Here is a 21,365-nt window from a genome sequence, read left to right on the forward strand (position 1 = left end):
GGAATGGGAGTACTGCCATGTAACTTGATTGAGTAATCACTAATACCAACAAATGGCTTAAACAGATAATTTCCTAACAACAGAAATACTAAATAATGTTCCTGTGAGCCATACGGCTCAGACAGTGACAGAAGTGAAAAAAATTATTTCGGGAATTAACTGTGAGCAGAGAAGGAGTCCAGTGTCAGTGGTGCAGGAAAGGCACAGGAAAAACAAAAAACCCTACAGGAAAATATAATTTAAACATCCACAGAAGACATGCAAATGCAACCGTTTGCTCAGTGAGGGGCCTCTGGATTTTTCCTAATGAACTCTAATGCAAAGAGGAAATTAAAGAACTCTGTTTTCCACTCTGCCCAGTTGCAAAGCGTCTGCGCAGGGAGCAGGGGCCGGTGCCAGGGAGGGATGCTGTAGTGCCTGCTGACGGGGAAGGACTGGGCCAAGGAGGAAAGTTTTTGCTCTCAGGCTGACAAAGAGTACTTGTCAGGATTTTTTTTTTCTTTTTTTGGACAGTATTTTTGTTTGTTAAGCAAAGCAAATAAGTAATTCAACAAAACTGAAACTTCAAGCAGGAGAAGATCAGCCTGGATAAACTTCTTGACTGAGTGTTTTTGGTTTTTCTTGTTCTGACTTGTTCTGAATCTAAGATGGTCCAATATCTGAGCACACTTCTTTTTTGAAATAGAAACATCCGGTTTTCTAGTCCATAATACTTTTCATTTTGAATTGTAAGCGAAGTATGACATGAATGGGGCTTCTTCACTGAACGTTTGGGAGAATTGAAACCAAATGTTTAAAAATTATCTATCCAAACTGCTTGGCTTGACTGAACTCAAACAACTGTTGTTTTTTAAAAGCTATAAACAATATTGAAATTCTGACTGTTTATCCCCATGTGACTTGAGAATTGTTTACAATTTTTAGACATTTTTCAGGAACTAAAAACCTGTTTCTCATGTATATTTATGCTGACAGCTGCTATATAAAGGACAGCTCAGCTCCTCAAAAAGTAGAAGCATGTGACAATTTTCTCTTTAGTAAAGCTGGTAAAATATGGGGTGTCAAACCAGGATGAATGCCCCTTGGCCAGCCGGGCAGCGGTGGCGTCTGAGCAGGCTTCTCTGCGGCATGTCCCTCAGGAGCGCTGGTGTCGAGGGTCCAACATGCACCATGAACCCCACATTCCCTCCGTGAACTTCCCAGCTCCGGGGCGTGTTGGGTCTGAGAGGGGTTTGGGTGGTTGAAACATGAGACTCTGACTTTGGACAGACATTCCTGTGCTGCCTGGAAAACGACCCGTGGCTTCTGTCTGACAGAGGCAGGATCCGCGCTGTGGATCTGGCAGCGCAGGGCGCTGCGGCCAGGGCTGCGCTCCGGCTGGAGACTGGTCAACTCTTCCATTAATAAGCTTTTCTGAGGCAGTGAAAACTCAGATATGATCCTGATGGCAGATGTGATGATTTATATGTGCAGTCCATTACTACACCAGCAGCATCTTCCAGACGCCACTTACGTGAGTGTCTACTCCGGGTGACATGGCTTGTGCCAGCCGGGGTAACTGCGGACCAGGGAGAGCTCGTATGGCACCTCTTGCTCACCAAGCCATACAGGGGCGATATCCCATTTGTACAGGCAGAGCTGGCCATGTCCTGAGCCCCAGCCCTGCCAGCAGCTCACATGGGTAGACACACAAATAATTTCTTTATTTAACCTTGAATCTTCTCATTGTGGAAAATGGAGGAGTTTGGTCTCAGGCCAATACTGGTTTTGAGTTACAGGGAATCACAGTGAGGTTTTTTTTAAAAAATCATAGTGCAGTGATGCCATTGCTTATCTCTTTATAATTCCCATGGCAGGTGGCTAGAGACGTGTCTGTGGAAGTGCCCCTGAATTGGGGTCCTTGGACTGTGGCTTCACTTTGGACAACAGACCCTGTCTGGGCTTAGCAGATGTGCTCTTTTGGTCAGAAGAGCTGATAAAAAAGAACAGTAGGAAATGGCTCCTGGCAATCCAGAAACCCTGTGATGCTGCTGAACTGATAATGTGCTTGGAGGGCCCTGGCTGGATGCTTTCCTCTGCCTCCACCAGCCCTGCCCAGCCCTCCACCTCGCTGGAGCCTGCCCCGATTGCAGGGGGAGCCTGTGCTCACACACAGACCCCTGCCCACCCTGAGGCTGTGGGTCCCGGGAAGCCGCTGAGGCTGTTTTGCACTGGCAGAGCCCCGGTGAGCTGCAGACGAGGCAGCGTGCAGCTGCAGGCGTGCACAGAGGCAGGTGATGAGATTCGTGACTCTGTTCGCCCTGTCGATATGATGCATTTGGCTCCTTTCCTCTGTGCTCTTAAACTTGTCCTTCTCAGGAGAATTTTTTCACTCCGTTGCCATCTCCCCCAGCCACGGGGGGGTCTCCAGCAGTGAGCACTATAGAAAAATCTATTGATTCTGTTCCATAAGCCCTGTACAAGGGAAGGTAAGTGCTCCCCAGCCAATACCTCTCAGTCATTTCCTTTAGATGTTGCTCACATGCCCTAAATCACAGCTGTTGGTGAAAGAACAAAAGAAATGAGCTGGAGAAACTGTGGCCAAGCAGGTCTAATCCTGTCTACAACATCACCATTGCCCCAGCGCTAATGGAGGAACTCGCAGAGGCCAGATGCTGGTGTGTCTGAGAAGAAGGGCTCTCCGTTACCAGGACTGTTCCAAGTTGCAGGAGAGGAAATAGCGAAGAGGTTTGGCAAGGAAGATGTACTTGTGGCTGATAAGCTGCATTTGAAGTTCCTCTGCTGCGCTGAGGACCTCGGGTAACACTCACACAGTGAATTTGGCCTCCAGAAGTTACATAGTTGTCTTAAGAACCATGAGATGATGATTACCATCATTATTCCTACTTAACGATGCTGAGATGCAGGTGCCGAGTCTGTCTTGAAGAGCTCTGCTTGGCTCCCAGCAGCTTTCACCATGAGCTGGGCTGTCCGTAGGACATTTCTTGGTCATCAGATTAGGAAGCTCCCTGGCCAAGCGGTGTGCTCGAGGCTCAGCACAGTGTTGGCCTTCGCTAGCAGCTTCACACCCGGATAGATGATGCATCCAAAGCTGCGTTCATAGAGCACAGTACTGAGCCTGAGGGCAGCGTCAGACCTGGATTAATGAGAGCTTTCCCCACGGAGCAGTGAGCCGCACTGCCTCCGGGATGAAGCGAGCTCGAGCAGCGCGCCAGCCCCCGCGCAGCCGTGTGGACAGGCCTAAGATGAAGGAGGTATAATTTTGTTCAAAAGCCATGGCTGGCCAATGTCTTAGGTAATAAATGCTATGAATTGAGGAATGTGGCCTTGTTATTGCCTGGCGGAGGGGAATTCATTCTGCACACTGGCTTCTCTAGAGTTTTCCGCCCAGGCATCGTTGACTTCTTACCACCACATAGATATTTCTGTATTTCAGCAAAATTCTCCACTTCTAATCTGGATAGTCCTTGCTGGGTGGAGTGCAAAACCCACATTGTTAACTCCGGATAACAGTAATTAAAAGAAAATAAAATCAAAGGTGCTTAGAAAAGAAATGGAAAATTTTTCTGTGGAAGCCAAAAGATTATATTAAACTTCAGTGGTTTAATAAAATATTATGAAGTTTGGGAGCATATTTTCCCTGGGACTTAATCTGTTTATACATCTAAAAAAGTAAATAGAATATCACTTTACTTGACCACACAGAAAACCTGATATACGGGGGCTGCTCTGCTGTATATATTTCTTGGTGAATTGCTTCCACATCGGGTTTCACGCAATGCACCGTGAGTTGGGTCTGTTCCTCTCCCACCAGGTTGGGGGAAAACCAGGAATTTGTCAAACTCGGTGGTGAAGTGCTGTGGACGTGGCATGGCCAGCCACGGCTAAGGGGTCAACGGCGGGGGGAGCCGTGAAGACCTGACTTTTCAAGGTTTTTTGCAATCCAAAGAAAGGAGTATGACATTAAGCTTGCTGGAGAAACATGAAGTGGAAGATAAGAGGTTATGGAAACGATGCCGATGATGTCTCTGGGGAGTTCACAGCAGGCAGAGCCCCCCCAGCCGCTGGGCTGTGCGTTAGGTTTAGGACACTAATATCAGACACAAGTGGGTAATTCTGTTTTCCCCTTTTTTCATAAACCTGCCCACTCTTTCCAGGTTGCTGCCGCCAGCAAAAAGAGAGCACAGCCTCTCAGTACCCGTAAACTTTATTAAATGTGTGCTTTTTCATTCTTAAATTAAATTAAAATTAGTCTGTTTCATACTGAAATAGCACCAAAGGGAGAAGGATGACAGTATCACCAAGCAAAGGGGAGGGAGGAGAGAAAACCCAGAAACTGTTATATACGAACAAGAATTTTTTTAATGGTTAAGAAAATGGGCAATTTTTTGTCTTTTCCTAATCCGGAGACCTAACATTGTGTATGCTAGTGTGTCTGTGGGAGAACCGAGGAGGCCAAGGGTCGGTGTTAGTCAAAATCACTCAATGCAGGGTAGGCACGGCCAAGTCATTGCTGGAAATTTAACTTCTTAGTGCTGCACCCCAAAGACCACCCTGAATACCACATAGAGGAGTCTCATACGCTGATCTTCACGGCATGTTGGTGTTTATATTCCGTTTAACTGTGTAAATTATTGGGTGGCAGCATTTCCTTAGGAGTTGATTAAATTTCCCACGGCACAAAATCAGCGCCAGCTACAACGTGGATGCAGCAGCCCTTGCCCTTCCAGAAATCGCAGCAATGCGAATCACAGCAGCAGAGGGACCAGGTTTTGTCTTGCCAAACTGCACTGGTAAAGAAAAACCCATTTCTCTCAAATTTTCCAGGTGTGGCTGGTTGAAACAGTGCAAAGAGCCTTCCCACAGTTCAGGTTTGGCTTAAAGCTGCTGCTGCAGTGGGCTAAAGGGAGGTCTCAGGTTCAGCTGCCTTTCTGAATTGGGCTGTACAAGCCTGTGCCAAAGCATGTCACCATCAGTGGAGAAAACCCGATTTTTGAAGACTTTGGGGGCAATACTTGTGCTCAGCACCCCTGCGCCAGAGCTCCTGGTGGTTTCTGTGCACCAGGGCTGGGTGAGGTGCTGTGCAAACCCCCCCGAGATGCGCTGCCTGCCTGCGCATACCTCAGACGGGGGGTGTAGATGTGTCTGTCTGCTCAAAGATCTTGGAATCAGAGTGGGTTGGGTTGGAAGGGACCTTTAAAGGTCATCCAGTCCAACCCCCTGCCATGAGCAGGGACATCTTCAACTAGATCAGGTTGCTCAGAGCCCCGTCCAACCTGACACTGAACGTTTCCAGGGATGGAGCATCTACCACCTCTCTGGGCAACCTGTGCCAGTGTTTCACCACCCTCATTGTAAACAGCTTCCTCCTTATGATACAGCTGGCACTTGACATTGATAGGATGCTTTATAAAGGTTTTTTTTTCCTTTTAAAACAAAAGTTCTAAAATCCAAATGTTGCATGGCATATAAGCCTAAGCTTCATCAGTGCCTAATGGCACATCTGATTATTGAAACCAGAAGAATTTTAATATACCTAATTAGTTTCTCATCGTTAACATAGATTTTTCTGCTTTAAAAAAAAAATCAAACTTTATAGGTCACTTTCTTTTTTATTTATAGCTACTTTTACTTTCCCCTCCTAATACACATGCTCAATACTGTAGCCTTAGGAAGGGTGCGGTTTTCAATAGTTTACTTCCAGTTCTTCTTAGGTTAAAATAATCTAAACTTCATGGCCGGATTTTAAAATAAGCCTAAAGAGTTTAGAGGCTTAAATGTTATTAGAGTTCAAAGCAATTTGATTGCATGACCTCTTTTTTAAAGCCATCGTTCATATGTGGAGGGATTTTCAAAAATACTTATGGCCCAGATCAAAAAAATCACTTAACAGTCTCAGATCCCTAAATAGTTTTACTAGGTGTGCAGCAAGGGATTCAAACCCTCAGAAATTAGTGGAAGTAAAACACTGAAGCATTTTTGGGAAAGTATGCCTGTGTAGCTGAGTTCAATGTGCTGGGCAGGGTCTTTTAAAGGCACGTATGATAGTAGGCTTGTGTACACACCGCAGCTCTGCTGATTTAATGACAGTGATTTGGTGGCAGTTGTAGAAACTCATTGGTATGAAGGTGGTTTAGGTGCTGCTATAGCGAGTTCAATATGGGAAGAACAATCTGTAGCGCTATAAAGCTGCTTTATACTAGTCTAAATGTGACCATATGAAAGACAATAGCAATGCAATTATATTGATTTTTTTTAAATCATACTCTTAAGTGATATTTATACTTGTCAAAGGCCTGTACAGATTAGCCCAACCTTAAGTCTTCTTGAAATACCAAAGATACGCTATGCTTAAATCTTCTTTTCAGCTTGGAAAAACCTCAGACTTGGTGCCTGGGTAGTGCTGACTGTTCAATTGTGCCCATGAGTGAGTGATGCCTTGTCCTCGCCGCCAGCTTGGCTTTCACACTTGGATGGAAAAGCACAACGTGGGAGGGATGGTGACCATCTCCCATTCCTGCCCCAACAAGCCTTGCTGTTAGAAAGGTTTTCCCAGTAATTAACCCCCATCCTTTTGCTGCACCTTAAGCCCATTTTGATCTGGACGGCATGGGCAGAGAGCAGACTGCTGACACTTTGGGGAGCCCAGTGCTCTTCCAGCTTCTGATTTGGGAGCTTTGAGCTGCAGAGGTGCTGGGAGGGATCACAACCCCATGAAGCCAAAGCTGCTTGACCATCTCTGATTTTCTCATGTCATCTCTTGCATGAACATTGAGGGGCTGGAGGGAGGCAGGTAAGAGGGGCGCTGTTGGGGGTCTGTGTGATCCCTCACCTGCCTTTCTGCTGTAAGGTGTTTGCAGGAGTCCCAGGACTCCACATCCTCGGGAACGGAGGGAGGTGTGTAGGGATGGGTAGGCAGGAGGCGGCTCAGGGCAGCCAGGAGGGGATGTGGCTCCACACCCGCTGTGGAACTTGGTGCCATGAAGCTGAGGAGGCACCAAGCTGTTTTCCTAACCTGTGAAGCAAGACAGCCCAAGGTGGAAATGACTCCCTCTTGGGTTCAGTGGAAATTTCAGATACAATTCTCTTCAGACTCCTTGAAATCTCTGCTCTGCTGTGATTAATTATTAAGAACTTGGCTGGTGTGCAGGCAGCCAGTGAGCTTGGTCCCCAGGCTTCTTCCTAACCAGATTACCAGGTGATCCCCCACTTAGTTTGTTTTACCCCATCAGGGGCTTTTTAGAGTCAGGAGAGGGAGCATCATCATGTGGTGTTTATACAGCACCAAGTGATAATTAGGTGCTTCTATAGTCCAGAAAATGCTGAAGATACAGAGCCAGCAGATAAATGAGCCCATGGTAATACAAGATCCTGCTTCACTAATAGATTTCTGTTGCTGAGACATTTCTACCATCCAAAAAAGGTGATAAGGATCAAACCAAAGAATTTATAGCTCCTGGTTATTACAAACAGGAGATTCGTTTTGCCTGACAATTTTTAAAGCCCTGCACAACCAATGCTCTTTTTCCCGTTTCCCCCTCGGTTCTCCTTTGGTAAAGGACAAGAAAACTTCCATCATCTTCTCCTCATTCTCTCCCCTTTCTGGACGTGATTTTTGTTCATTATTTCCCAAACCACCCTTTCTCCACTGTTTTTTTTTTAAGACTGGCCCAACTTAAAACATTCTCATTATGGCTTAAATAGCATCCGCCAGACACTGTGAACTTGCTTCTTGCATAGAGTGGTGGGATGGTGGGTCCCCCATCACCTTCAAGACAGGTGTACCACAAGCATCATCTCAGTGTGGACCTTCCTTGCCCATCACCCAAATCCCTTCAGATGGGCCCCCCTGGGAAAAGCACTCTGTTGTCAGTGTAGCAAAAGGGGTACACGTTGTTGGCAATGGGGAGCACTGGTTTAGAGCCAACTCCTGTGAATGAGGCCTTTTGACTACCTGGCAATTTTTGTCAGAGAGTCAAAAGAATCATTTGTTTTCTTTCACTTTTGGCTACCAAAATTGTTTTGTCTCAAAACAAAACAAAGGATTATTGGTTTTGGCTTCTGTAAGATGAAAAATAAGTTTGGTTGATGAAAAGAGCTTGATTTAGGAGGGGCAAAATTCAAATAAAAAATTGGATGAATGAAAAAAATGTCACCAAAGGTTTCATGCAATAAAAAAATCCCCTACGGTAAGGTTTTGAAAGCCAATTAGATACTAAGCCTCCTTTGTTTCATTGTCAAAAGTGATGAGGTCTGGTCTAAAATGGCGTTTGCAAGCCAAAATCTGGCTGACCTTCCAGTGAGGCTTTGACCTCTTCTGAGCATCCTTGTCATTTCTGAAGGTGGACTTAAGGACATCTAAAAACCTTGCACCTGCATTTTTTTTTTTACAGAGACAGTGCTAAACCCTGGGCCCATCGAAGGAAGCAGCCAAGCGGCAGGTGATGTCAGTAGGACCAGGTTGCTGTTCACAGCCTCCTTTTCTGGACGGACAAATCACCTCATCGCTGAGAGAAGAAAGAAAACAAAGCAATGTCAAAAGAAAAAAATCAGAACAAATCATGTTTCAGCACAACTATTTTTTTTTTTCTGCATTTTTCCCCTCTCTACTGATATGTAAAAAAAATATATATTATATTATATTTTCCTTTTCTTAAATTATTTTTTTTCAGCCTCAGTCCCAGCCGAAGTCCTGCCCCGTCATCTGGTAGAACTTCATGTTGAAGGGCCGGTAGAAGTCCCGCAGTCTCTGCACCACCTCCTGGTCTATGTCGGGGTGGGTCCTGCCTTTCGTCTTCCCCAGGCAGTGGGGTTTGCTGCTGCCTTCCGCCTTCTTCAGGCACGGGAACCCCTTGGTTTTGTTGAAGTAGAAGTGTTTGTCGGTGATGATCCTCTTGAGGCCCAGAAAGTCCTGGACCCTGCCCAGCTCCCCCGCGGGGTCGCTGATCAGCCTCTCCCCGCTGACGAAGAGGATCTGCCCGATGGGGAAGTAGAGGAGCCAGTTCTCCAGGTGCTTGGCGTAGATGCCAATCTGGATGGCGCTCCACGAGGTGTCGATCAGGCCCGTAGTCCTGTTTTTGAAGGTCAGGCTCTCAAAGGTGGGGATGTCGGGCTTCTTGGAGAGCGTCTGGGTGTAATCCGAGATGGCTCTGGTCACAGGGTCCCGCACCACCACGATGAGCTTTGTGCCCTTGGACATGGAGGAGATGCGGGCTGGGGCCTCCTTGGTGACAAAGTAGCTGGGGGTCTTCTCCATGGTGATCTGCCCCTCCAGCGTCCTGGGCATGAGGTCCCTGAGAGAGGGGGAGAGAGGGACACGTTAAGTGCCGAATGCCCCTGGGCAGGGTGGGGGGGGCTGAGCGCAGGCACCGCTCTGGGGATGTCCCGGGTACCGAGGGCAGGATGCTCCTGGGCCTCATGCCTCCAGCCCAGGTGCTTTCCTCCTTGCATGGATTGTCAGGAGGCCCATAATGCTCTGATTTAGCAAAGCACCTAAATACACTCCCGATTTCCCACTGCCTTTGGCTGCCTATTTACCTAGAATCAGACCTAAATCCATTTTGCCTATTCAAGGCCTCTAAGGAGCTTCTTGAGGGGGATTCCAGCTTCCTTCTTGCAATGGCACTGTAAGAACAGAGCACATCTCTACAATCCTCATGTCCTATCCCTTTAAATTCCTCTCTGCCCACACTGGGGTTTCCTGCACATTGGCTTAAATTCCCTGGAATAACAGTGAATTTCTCGAGTAACAACACTCCCTTCCTGCAGGACACAAGGGATTTTCAAGGGCCAGGATGTAAGACTCTATCTTCTGGTATTTTCAAGGTGGCAGCAAGCTGATGTCACATAAAAATGTGCAATATCAGCCCCCTGACCTCAGCAATTTCCTTCTTCCACCCAAAGAAATCCTACACGGAGGCTGCTTTGGGAAGCTCTCCCAGCCGGGAGCGGGAAGGGGCTTGGGGCTCGGACCAGGGCCCATCCTGCTCCATGGTCTCCTTGAGAATTCAAAGCCCTTCTGGGCCAGGCACTGGGTGTGATTTGCTAAAGGGCGGCAGGGAAACCTGAGCTCCTGTGTTAAGGCAAGCCAGAAGGGTGTAGGAGCCGTATGAGCGGCCGTTTGTCTGCTCCTCCTGGGTGCTCCCAGCTCCTCTCCTTGCTCCCCGTTTCCTGCCACACCACATCCCATCCCCTCACATTTGCATCACCCCGTGTATCACCCCCGGACAGGAGCCAGCATCTGCAAAAACCCCGCGATTCACACGATCATCGTCTGGTTACACAAACCCATCCCTCCTTCCAGGCTCTCAGCAGTTTTCCTCTGCAGCTTGGTCTCCTTCCAACAGTCTGGTCCTTCCCGGGGGGAACGGGAGATGGATGGGAGGTGGCTGCAGCGCCGGTGAGGTTCACCGCCGTGCCACCAGCAGTTCTCATGGCAACTGCGGCCCCAGGTCCCGCGGAGCAGGGACCCGCGTCCCCCCCATGCCCTGACCCCTCGTCTTTGACCTTGCCGCAGTTGCGACACCCGTGTGCCGTGATGAACGGCTCCCTCCCTGCCTTATTGTTACCGTCTTGCAGCAGCAACATCTGGTTTGCAAACCTGTGCAATATGCCAGCAAAATTAAACTCATCTATCAAAAAAGCAACAATGAAAAGCCAACAACAGCTAAAAACACCAATAACAACCAAACCCCAGGCTGAGTCATTATGTTACAAATGAGGCAGCGAGGACTGACCCTTCCTAAAGCAATTCTATTTGCAACCACATTACAAAGAAGCTGAGCAAAGACATGGTCCTAGAGAAGCCAAATCTTTGCTGGTCTCTGCTGAGGGCTTCTGGTTGGGGGAAACTCCATGAATTTGTGACATTCAGGCTGGAGAAGAAACAAGCCGAGGGGTATGGGAGAGCGCTTGTGCATCCTGAAGGATGTGGAGACGTAAAGGCAATTGATGCTAAGGATGGAGACGTGTTCAAAACCAGCATGAGTATGGCCTTTGCTGAGCAAACACATAATTTTACGGTGGGATTTGCCATCGTGTGATGCTGCAAAGGCCCAAAGTGTAAATGGTTCAGAAACAAACGGGCCAAATTCATGGTGGATGAAACGAGTTGGTGGTAATGAAAGGTGAGAGTCCCTGAGCTGCTTCAGCCACAGGCAGCTCCCAGCCCTGACTGCCCTCACTGGGAGGAGACAGCAGGAGAAGGAGCCCCACAAACCACCAGCTTTTGTGTGTTCCTCTGTAGATACCTGATACCAGCCACCATCTGGAAGAAGCTCTGGGCTGGACGGCTCTTTGCTCTGCCCCGGTGCAGCGGTTCAGCTGTTATTTTGCTCAGGGCAGTCTCATGAACCACCTTTTTTCCCCCATGTGCACGAAGCCCACATTGCTCAGATGTCGTGTTGTTGCCCTTTGCTTTGGAAACCCTGCGACGACTGAGCCATCTGAAAGCACCTGCACCCCAAAAGGGTGAAGGAACCAGGCTGTACCCCCTTCCCTGCTGCCTGCTGCTCAATCCCGGCTGATCCCTGCCCCTGTAACACAACCTCCTGCAACTGCACGTGGCTGTTGAGCACGAGCGGGAGCCGCTGAACCGGCAGCAGGGCAAGGGCAGCGGGAAGGCGCGCTGACTTCTGTTTGTGTTTTGAGAAGTGTGGAAATCTCCACTGTGTCTTCCCAAGGAGAAGATTAACCCTTCTCGTGGCGAGGCTGCAACACAAAAGCTTTCTTCAGCGCCCAGGAATGAGCATGCACCTCCACTGCCAGGGCCGGCGGGCAGGGACACGCCAGGAGCCACGGGGAATGTGCTACCACAGCTTTTGGGAGATTAATTAATTACAAAGGGCATCTTTCATGGATGTAAACAGTTGCCTGGAGGCCTCCCTGGACTAATGGCATCTGGGTTTTATTGCAAAAGAGCCACTTGAAAAGACAAGAACCACAAAAATGTTTTTGGCAAGAGCAGCCACCAGTGGGCCCTGCCAGAATAAATGGATTCTGTTATTTTAATTTTAGTAGAGCTTGGGGCTTTATTTAATTACTTAATAGGGGAGGAAGACTTTCCTCAAAGGGAGCATTTTGGCTATGTGTGCATATTCATACCTGGCCTTTTCCAGGTCCGTACTTTCTTCCCAGCAGTGGTGGCCGAGACGGCCGTTCCTGTGTCCGGACAAAGCCCCCCCGAGGTGGCTCCCATGGCTGCTCTCGCAGAGGCTGTGGCCTCTTTCCCACCCCAATGGGCTTTGCGGGACTTCACTTTGGTAATGCAACAGTTTGGATTCATCTTCCCTGTGAGCCGCTGCAGCAAACCCTCCAGCACCGGGCCAGGGGGAAGAGGTGCAGCTGCGGGGTCGGCTGCCTCGGAAGGCCGGGCTGGGGGGTGAAGCACCAGGCGGTTACGGGTCCTCTCGCGGTGCTGCTCTGGGATTTCCTGATGCACCCGGCCGTGTCTGTCCTTGACATTGGCACTTTAGTGCTGGGGTCACATTAGGACGTCCCAGTAACAGGCTCCCAAGCCCCAGACACTCCTGGTGTGGGAACTGCTCTTTGGTGTCATGTTTATTATGGCTGTTATCTCTCTTTATGGATGCACAATGATGCCTTTAAAAAGCTTGACTTTTAAGTCTCCCAGGGCAAGCAGGGTGTTGGCTCAACCCTCACCCTGGAGATCAGAGTCCACCTGATCTTAGCAAGAGCATAACTCTGGGGAAGAAAGCATCACTTTATGTCAAGAAACCAGAATAACATACCAGTCCTTACAAGACTGAGCACCCGAGGGTTGTGTTTCTGGAAATTCAGCTTGAAGGAAGGGATGCAGTGGTACGTGTCAGTGTTTGCTGCCATCCCATGATGGGTACCCGCCTCAGATTCGTCAGGGGCTGGGAAATGGGTTAAAACATCTGGTTTGCTTCAGCTGACCTGTGCTGCTGTCCAACCAACTCGAAACAGCAAGAGAAGCTGGTGATTAGCGAGAAAACAAGCACTGGTTGTTCCAGAAATGAGATTTTTGGGAGGGAACAGCCTGTTCCATGTAGGAGGAGCAGCCCTGTGCTGCTGGTTCCCACAGAGGCAGGAGCAGCTTTTGGTCACTGGATCCAGAAAACTCAAGATGAGTTTGCTGTTTGAAGTCCATCTGGTGCTTTGCTCCCAGCTGGACCAAGCCATGTCCTGCTCAGGACCTCCTGGGCTCCTTGGCAGCATGCAAGGCATTAAAGGCAACTGTGGATGGACTTGCTGCAAGCCTTTCCCACATAAATCTAGTCCAGATCTCTCTCGAAGGGAGGCTGGTGTCGGCAGATAAGGGCAGCTCTTCACCAGGCCTCATGCCATCACAACCCAGAGCGATAAATAAAGCTGCCGTGATTACAGCGACCAGCCCCACATGCCCTCTGGCCTCCGGCAAAACCTGCCCCCATCATGTGCTAAGGGCAGGACTCATCTCTTAACCCCAGAAGGTGAGCTCCTGCTCCCTCGCAATCCTAGTTTGACTTTTAAAAATTGTCAGAGCCCGGGTATCCATGCTGGATGGATTGAAATGATCATCCTGAACAAAGAGTGCCAAGCCTGATGCCGCAGAGAGGACTGATGGTGTCCTCCCCGCCCTGTGTGGCCAGGGTCAGCACTGCCCTGTGGCGAAGCAGCGCCTCAGCTGCAGGCTCCTGCACGCCCTTCTCCACCGGTGTGCGTGGCCAGGTCTACCCTGAGCTCACCTGCAGCAGAAAAATGAGTCTGTACACTGCCTGACATGGCCATTGCAATGTGACCGAGGAGGAGGAGGATGCAGAGAATGGGCTGGGACCAGCACTGGGGTTTGCAGCTGGCAGCAACGCAGCTCCTTGGTGCTGGAGCAGGGAACAACCCAGAGTGGATGAACAGCGAAGGAGGAAGATCAGTCCCTGCTCACCAAATGCTGATGTCCTGGTCCCAGCACCAGCCAAGGGGGAAAGGCTGAGCTGTGTCACCCCAACGGGCTCTGCTGTCCCTGGGGCAGCCACAGCTTCGCTCAGGGCAGGAGAGGAGAGCAGATGGTCTGCAAGCACCCCAGCAAACATGGCAGGGGTACAGCCCAAACGTGCAAAACCACTGTAAACTGAGTCCTGAGATGTAGAAAAACCCAAAGCCAGGGCATCCGCACGGCAGTGACAGCTCAGGGACATTGTTTGTGGCCCTGGACCCCTTCAGTGTGCTGCTGGGCCAACTCAGTGCTCTCCCACCCGTCTGCAGCAGCAGCGAGGCAGCGAAGGAGGAGCTGCTGCTGCACAGCCCCTTCTCCAGCACACTGATGTTTACCCTTATCTTTGGCCACGTTCCCGCTGACCTGGCCACAGCCCCGAAAGGGCACACAGGCCACTGGATAAAGGCTGGGAATGAAGCAGAAACATGAAACCAGAGTTTTGTACAGCCTGTTTACGCAGAGCTGGGCTTTCCCAAAGGTGCTGGTGACTTTTAGCTATCAGGATCTTTCCATTACACAGCCTGCAAGTTGCAGCGGGGTTATGAGACACAGCAGAAGCAGAAGGACATCGCTTACCCCTGCGCTGCACCCCAAGACACCTTCCCTGGACAGCCTGGGCCGGGGAGAACCTTGCTCCAGCCTCCACGTGCTTTTTCCATCTTTGCCACTAGCCTGAGCTACTGGTTCAAGCAGTGGGATACACACAAAGGAATGGGGAAGAAAAATTCCCAGGCAGATATTAGAGCAACCAAGGAGCCTCTCTGCTTTCATGGCTCCAGATGAGTTGTCAATGAATGTGATAATAAACACCTTAGAGCAATCTTCAAAGAAAAAAAATCTTCCCTCTGATACTTTTTGCCCCACTCGGCTTAAACCAGCTGCAGTTTGGTTTTGCTCCAGATTCAATGGCCAGGGTTTGCCTGGGGTTTGGAGCACCCCAGCCCGCAGCAGTGGTGGGAAAGGAAGTCTCTTGTGGTGGCAAGTGCTGTTTTTAAGGAAGTGCCACCAAAGAGGTCATCGCAGGAAAACTGTATCAAAGAAATGCTGCTCTTTCTGAAAGAGCCCAAAAGCTCTGCAATTAGCTGCGGGACCTTGAATCCCACGGAAGAGCCTTTCTGGCAAAGAAGGGCCAAATCAGCTCCCAGAAATGTAACACGGGGTCACAGGGAGGATGGGACACTCTCCCACCAGCAAACACCCATCCCGAGTCCAGCCTCTGCACTGCAAAGCGGCAGTGTATTAAAAATGAAAATGGCTTGTCTGTGCAAAATTATCTGGTCTTTGTGTATTGCAGGAAGAGAAGGAGGTGAAAAATATGCATTCATTTCATCTCTGGGAGCCATCAGTGTCCAAGGCCTGAGGGAAACCCCCCTCCATCAAACACCCGAAAAAACAAGAAGCAACCCAAGATGGGTACTGGCACTCTTGTGCCCTTTAGTCCCACTTGACAGTGTTTTCTGCCTCTCTCCCTTGTGTGCTGCCTTCTGTATGTCAAGTGACTGGTGAGATGGCGGATGCTATGGCAGGGCAGAGCAGAGATGGAAAATTAACTCTGAGGGGGCTTATTTCACCTCTCACTTCTCTATATGCTGCCAGAATTTCTGTCTCCAGGAAGGGGCCAGACACTGCGGTGATGGCACATAACGCAGCTGGCAGTCCTGGGGGAAACATGGAGCCTTCTCCAGCGTGAAGGTATCGAACAAGGAGGATGGGGAAGCTGAGGCAGAGCAACCACTGTGACTTGATGCAGCCTCATGCTCCCGAAGCAGTGCGCATTGCTCCCTGTGCTACTGCAGCCACCAGCAAGTTGTCTTCTCCTCTCCCCCCACCATTTCTCTTCTTCCTCCAAATCATTTTAAGTAGTGCCTCTGCAGCAGAAATTTATTAAAAAAAACAAAACTTGCTATCACAAGCACTTGCCTTTCCCCCACCCTTGAGCCCACACTCCCAGAAGTACCGTTACAGCGTGTACAGGAGACTGCTGAAAAGAAAGATGCTCTGGCGAGAGTGATAACTTGATGTAATCAGTACCATGTATGTATATAAAATAAAAAACACTGCCTAAAGAGATGAATGTGTCCCTGCTATGAGGCCAGTGTCTCAGATCAGGGGCTGTGCTGCCCTGGCAGCTCTAGCAAGGCTCTAAATTTGCTTTGATGAGCTGTGAGGGCACGTTGGAGTTAGTTGAGCCTCCTGCTTTGCCTTCCTTTAGATGTCAGGTGAAATCAATAAATGGAAAGATGCATTTCAGGAAACTGATAAAACAACTTTTAAAAAAACAAGAAAAGCTGTGGGCCTGAGGAAGCTGAAAGGAGAGTGGCAACAGATCAGAGAGGACTGGAAGAAAAAAAGAAAATCAGTCATTGCTGATGTAAAAATCAAGTCCAACTGACATTAGTATCAAAAGGACACTCTTGCCATTGGCTTTAATGGAGGATGGATTGGGCTGAGGTTGAAGGAAAATAAGAGGCAGGAATAGCCCTGGGAGAGGACAAGGAAGACCGTGGGTCTGTCCCATCCCTACCTATGCCAAGGCATTTCCTCTGGGTAAAGAGAACACACAGGGAAATCGAGGTGTTATTGGGGGGATCTACAATACAACCATCACCTCCCAGAGGATGCCTGCACCCTTGCAAAGCACTTGTGGTAGAGTCAGGCGCCTTGAGTTTTCTTCTGGCTCTGCTCTTCTGTCCCCACTGAATCATTGCAAACCATGCAGGACGGTTGGGGGACGTGGTGTAGGGGAGAACTTTGTAGAGTCGGGCTGATGGTTGGACTCGATGATCCTGAGGGTCTTTTCTAACCTGAATGACTCTGTGATTCTGTGATGCGTGCATCACCTGCTGGGATACTCGTGGTTCTGTTCCTGTGGCTGTGGTCAGAGAGGCGTCCCACAGGACTGCTTCATTTCTACGAGCAGTAAATGGTCCCTGGGTTATTTGCTCCCCTGAGATGTGCTGAGGAGCCTCCTGCCACCTTGGCACGCTCCCTTGTGCCCAGCTCAGCTCCCAGGACACAGCTTTTTTACTATCCCAAATACTCCAGAGGGGTTTAAAATCAATCATAGAATCACAGAATCATAGAATACCAGGTTGGAAGGGACCTCAACGATCATCTGGTCCAACCTTTTTTGTAAAAGCACAAGTCTAGACAAGATGGCCCAGCACCCTGTCCAGCTGCATCTTAGAAATCAAAGCGTACATGAAAACAGGGCCTCGTTGCTTTGAGCTGTGCTGGGATGAAAGGGCAGTTCTCAAAGCACACGGGGTGTATCATCACTTTTAGACACTTAAAAAATACCCCAAAACCCAGACCTGGTGTCAGGCAGACACCCCTGAGCATGGGCACCTTCACCTGGGCTGGAGCCCAGGCTGCAGGGACGGTCACTGCTGGGTGCTACAGGCACAGCCCTGGCTGCTGATATCGCTGCAGGGGATAAAGCGCCCCGTTAGTGTGCCTCCTTCCCGAATAAAATGATCTCCCAGAGGCAGGGCCTCTCGTCCCCCCACCCCCCAAACCTGGCTGCTCCATGCTCACTGCTGACGCACAGTTATCAGCATCGGGAGCTCCCCAGCCCATCCTTATGGCGGATGCCGGCGTTTATTTGAGCAAGTCTCGGTATTTATGTATCTCATTACATCTGCAGCCAGTAGCATCTGTTTCCATGGTACAGCTGTCAAGCAGCATCTTATCAGCGGAGCTGCCTTCCCGTCCCTGCCTCCTCTCCTTCCAGTTAAGTTCCCTCTGAAGTTTCGGCAATGCCCGACAGCCCGACACAGGATGCAGCCGGCACCCATGGTGCAAACCCCCTGCTACACTGCAGCCCACAGGGCCACAGGGACCCCCCGCAGCTGTCTGTCCAGGGCAGGGTGAGACAGAGGGACAAGACAGGCAGCTGTGCCCATCACATGAGTCCACCCAAGGGCTGGTGTCAGGCTCGGGGGGGTCCTCAGCAGATGACCCCCCCCCCCGCCCCTAGTTCAACCCACACTGCACGCCAAGCGCCGTGGGCAGCTCTCTTTCCTGCCACCAGTGGGTTTAACCACTTCAGCATTTAAGAAAAAACCCTCCAGAACGCTGACTGCCTCCAAAACAGGGACTTGGGCAGTCAGCTTCCAGTGCAGCATTCATGGGGTAAGAGCCGGTGTCACCCCAGCCCGAGGTCACAGCCAGGAAGCCGCCTCCTTCCCGAGGAGCTGGGAAACCCATCAAAGAAACGCCGCAGAGAAAGTGGCTTGTTTGCACGGGGCCGTTGATACTCCGCAGGTGGCTACTCTCTTCCTGGATCTCAGGGCCGTGACCTTGCTCAGGAAGAGCAGGAACAATCCCTGGCCAAGGGCAGGGTGGCCGAGCCCCGTGACCCCGGGCCGAGGTGACCTGTCAGGAAGAGGCAGTGTCCCCAAGATAAGGGGTTCACGCTGCCCCCGAGAGCCCCCCTGTATGAGCAGCCACACGCGTAACTTCACGTTGGCTTCCTCAGCCCTGGAGCGACGGGGCCGTGGGGTGTTTTCGAGGGGCAGGGAGGCGTTTGCAGGCGAAGAGGGGCTGCACGGGGGTCTTTGCTCAACAGCACTGTCCCCCCACTGTGCTTCCAGTGCCTCCTGTCTCGCTGCCCGCCCCCCCGGAAGGGAGATTGCAGTGATCAGAGCTAATTACGGTGTGCAAGCCCTCTGTCTAATTGCTCTGATTAATTATTGACGAGCGGAGCTGCTGCTTTGAAGGCAGCAGGTAAGCGGGGAGCCCTGTGCTCAGGCAGGTGCCCGGTGGGCTCCTGGCTCCCGGTGAAGGCGAGAGGCGATGCTGCTATCCTGGCACACCAGTGTGGGAGAAGGAACTGTGCCGAGAGGCTCCCGAAAATCCACTGTGCTGGGAAGCACATCTGGGCATCTCCCGGAGACCACCAGTGCCTAAGTGCTATCGACAAGCAGAAACTCTCTGATGCCATTAGCTGTGCAAGCTATTGATTTTCTTTGCTGGAACAAGCAACTCATCAGAGCTGAGGCAACCACGGGTGGCACTGCCGCTTCCTTTGGGCTGACCAGATGGGGTTTGGAAAAGGGGCATTTTGTAGTTGTTTTCTTTCCAATGGTTAAAAAGCCAAGTCATCGTGGCGTATTTCTGCAGCCATCTGGGAGGACGCTGGGTCCTGTCTGGTGGCGTTGCTGGTAAATCCCAGCCGTCTGCCTAGCAGAAGAGGATGAGGATCTCCAGAGCCCTTGGCCACAGCCCCTTTACCATGTCTCCATCCTTTGTACGGGAATGGAGACACCACTAGGCACCACCTAAAGGAGCTTTCTCTGCTGGGGTTGGGGTTCATCAGCCATCTCTGCCACTGAGGAGTCCTGCAGTGGTTCCCCTTCAGCCTGGTCACGAGCTGCTCATTAACCCAGCCTTAGAGCTCCTCTCTAGGCACTCCCAGCAGTTGTGGGGTACGCACTGGGGAGCACAAACCCTGCCCTTCCTCATCAGATGACCCAGTTCTCATCACCTCTGGTAGTGGCCACATGCATTGTTTGATTCCACCGTGTTTTTACACCACAGTGGCCTCTCCAGCAGCATGCACCTTCCCCAGCAAGAGCTTAACCCTGGCAGCAGTTGGGGCTCCAAGCATAAGGCACAAGCCATTTGCCAAATCCCTGCAGCACCAGTTAATTCTTGCAAGGGAGTAAATCAGGCCCACAGTGATTTCATCATATTTCTGATGTAGCTCCCAAATGAAAAGTGATTCCTCATTTCCCCGATGGATTTGCTTAGGTAAATTCAGGCTTCTGGTGGCTGGTTCTGTTGGCTTTTTGGTGCTGTTTTTTATTGTAATTGTGGTGCCTCTTTAATGAAAATAGACACTACTTCTGCTCTCTTCTACAGATGCCTCTATTATTCTGCAACCTAATTCCCCTCTATGCCATATCATGCCAAAGGAGGATTTTCCAGCTGAGACGATGGGCACAATCCTTTCACAGCCTTGCACCCTGCCTTTCTCCTTGCAAGTGCACAAAGTGCAAATCGAGAGCTCCCAGTCCCACTCCCAGTGTGCACAGGAGTAAGTCACCTCTGGAGGTGGATGGCAGAGGACAGTCAGTGCCTGCCTGGACATGAATCCTGTGAACCCAATGCTCACCCAAAGCACAGATTTGCTGAGAAGTGCATACCCATCTGCCCACGGCACGGCTGCACCATGGGGAGGGAGCTCACAATCTCTTTCCATCACACAGAAGGATGTGGAAGAGTCACAGAATCACAGCATCATTTCAGTTGGAAAAGCCCTTGAAGCTCCTCCAGTCCAACCATTAACCTCACACTGACCGTTCCCAACTCCACCAGATCCCTCAGCGCTGGGTCAACCCGACTCTTCAACCCCTCCAGGGATGGGGACTCCCCCCCTGCCCTGGGCAGCCCATTCCAACGCCCAACAACCCCTTCTGCAAAGAAATCCTTCCTAAGAGCCAGTCTGACCCTGCCCTGGCGCAGCTTGAGGCCATTCCCTCTTGTTCTGGCGCTTGCTCCTTGGTTCCAGAGACTCATCCCCCCTCTCTGCACCCTCCTTTCAGGGAGCTGTAGAGGGCCATGAGGTCTCCTCTCAGCCTCCTCTTCTCCACACTAAACCCCCCCAGTTCCCTCAGCCGCTCCCCATCAGACCTGTCCTCCAGACCCTTCACCAGGTCACAGCCTTCACAGGGACCGGCCTTCAGCCTGGACCTCACCCTCCTCAATTATGATGTTAAAATACCCAGTTTTGGGACCTACATCACAATTCTGAAAGTCCACTGCATTTTTTTGTTCGTATTAATGATGTGCCTATATGGGCTGATCTTTATCCCCAGCTAGTATGTGAACAGAGCAGGAGGTGGCATGTGCTCTGAAAAGCTTACAGAGTAAAGAGAAAAGACTGAGGGATGAGGGGAAAAAAAGGGCATAAGTGACCCAGGATCTGATATAATTATATCTCAAGCCTGTTCTTCTTCCCTAAGGGTGCCCCTGAAGTCTTACACCTGTACACCCCCCAGACATCCTCCCAGGTGCTGCTGGTGGCCTCAGAGGGACCAGAGCTGCACCTCCCCACCCCTGGACTTGGGTGAACCCCCTTGGTGGGCTCAGCCTTGGGGTCCCAGGGCAGAGGGGTTCATACTGGGGAGAACATGGAAAAACCTCCACCTCAAACCAATAACCATCTCATGTCTCTCTCACTCGAGGATCTTCCAGACCGCACATTTCAGCCCTGACTAAGCAAATCATCTTAAAGAGGAAGGTTAAAGAACTGTTTATTATTGGAAGTGTCTCCCTTTCTAGGACTCATTTTTTGATAAATTAGCTTCAGCTTCATTACTTCATGATATATTTCCCTTGACATTTAATTATACTTACCCCAAACACATTAAGCCAATCAGTCTGAACAGCTTCTTATTAATATGCA

General features: G+C 50.2%; 1 protein-coding gene and 1 long non-coding RNA gene across 2 annotated transcripts in view; one reads left to right on the forward strand and one right to left on the reverse strand.

Annotated features, from left to right (window-relative positions):
• The window catches only part of LOC141952201 (uncharacterized), a 31,560-nt gene extending 23,059 nt beyond the window's left edge, over positions 1-8,501 (forward strand). The window contains exon 4 of the long non-coding RNA XR_012631579.1: positions 8,394-8,501. This is a non-coding gene — a long non-coding RNA (uncharacterized LOC141952201). The remainder of the gene's footprint in view (positions 1-8,393) is intronic.
• The window catches only part of LOC141952200 (heparan sulfate glucosamine 3-O-sulfotransferase 3A1-like), a 39,717-nt gene continuing 23,190 nt past the window's right edge, over positions 4,839-21,365 (reverse strand). Inside the window, exon 2 of the mRNA XM_074889382.1 lies at positions 4,839-9,293. Coding sequence (XP_074745483.1) covers positions 8,675-9,293 — 619 coding nt within the window. The 3' untranslated portion in view covers positions 4,839-8,674. The remainder of the gene's footprint in view (positions 9,294-21,365) is intronic.

This window comes from Strix uralensis, chromosome 19 (assembly GCF_047716275.1).
Source record: "Strix uralensis isolate ZFMK-TIS-50842 chromosome 19, bStrUra1, whole genome shotgun sequence".
In the NCBI taxonomy this organism is placed as follows: Eukaryota; Metazoa; Chordata; class Aves; order Strigiformes; family Strigidae; genus Strix; species Strix uralensis.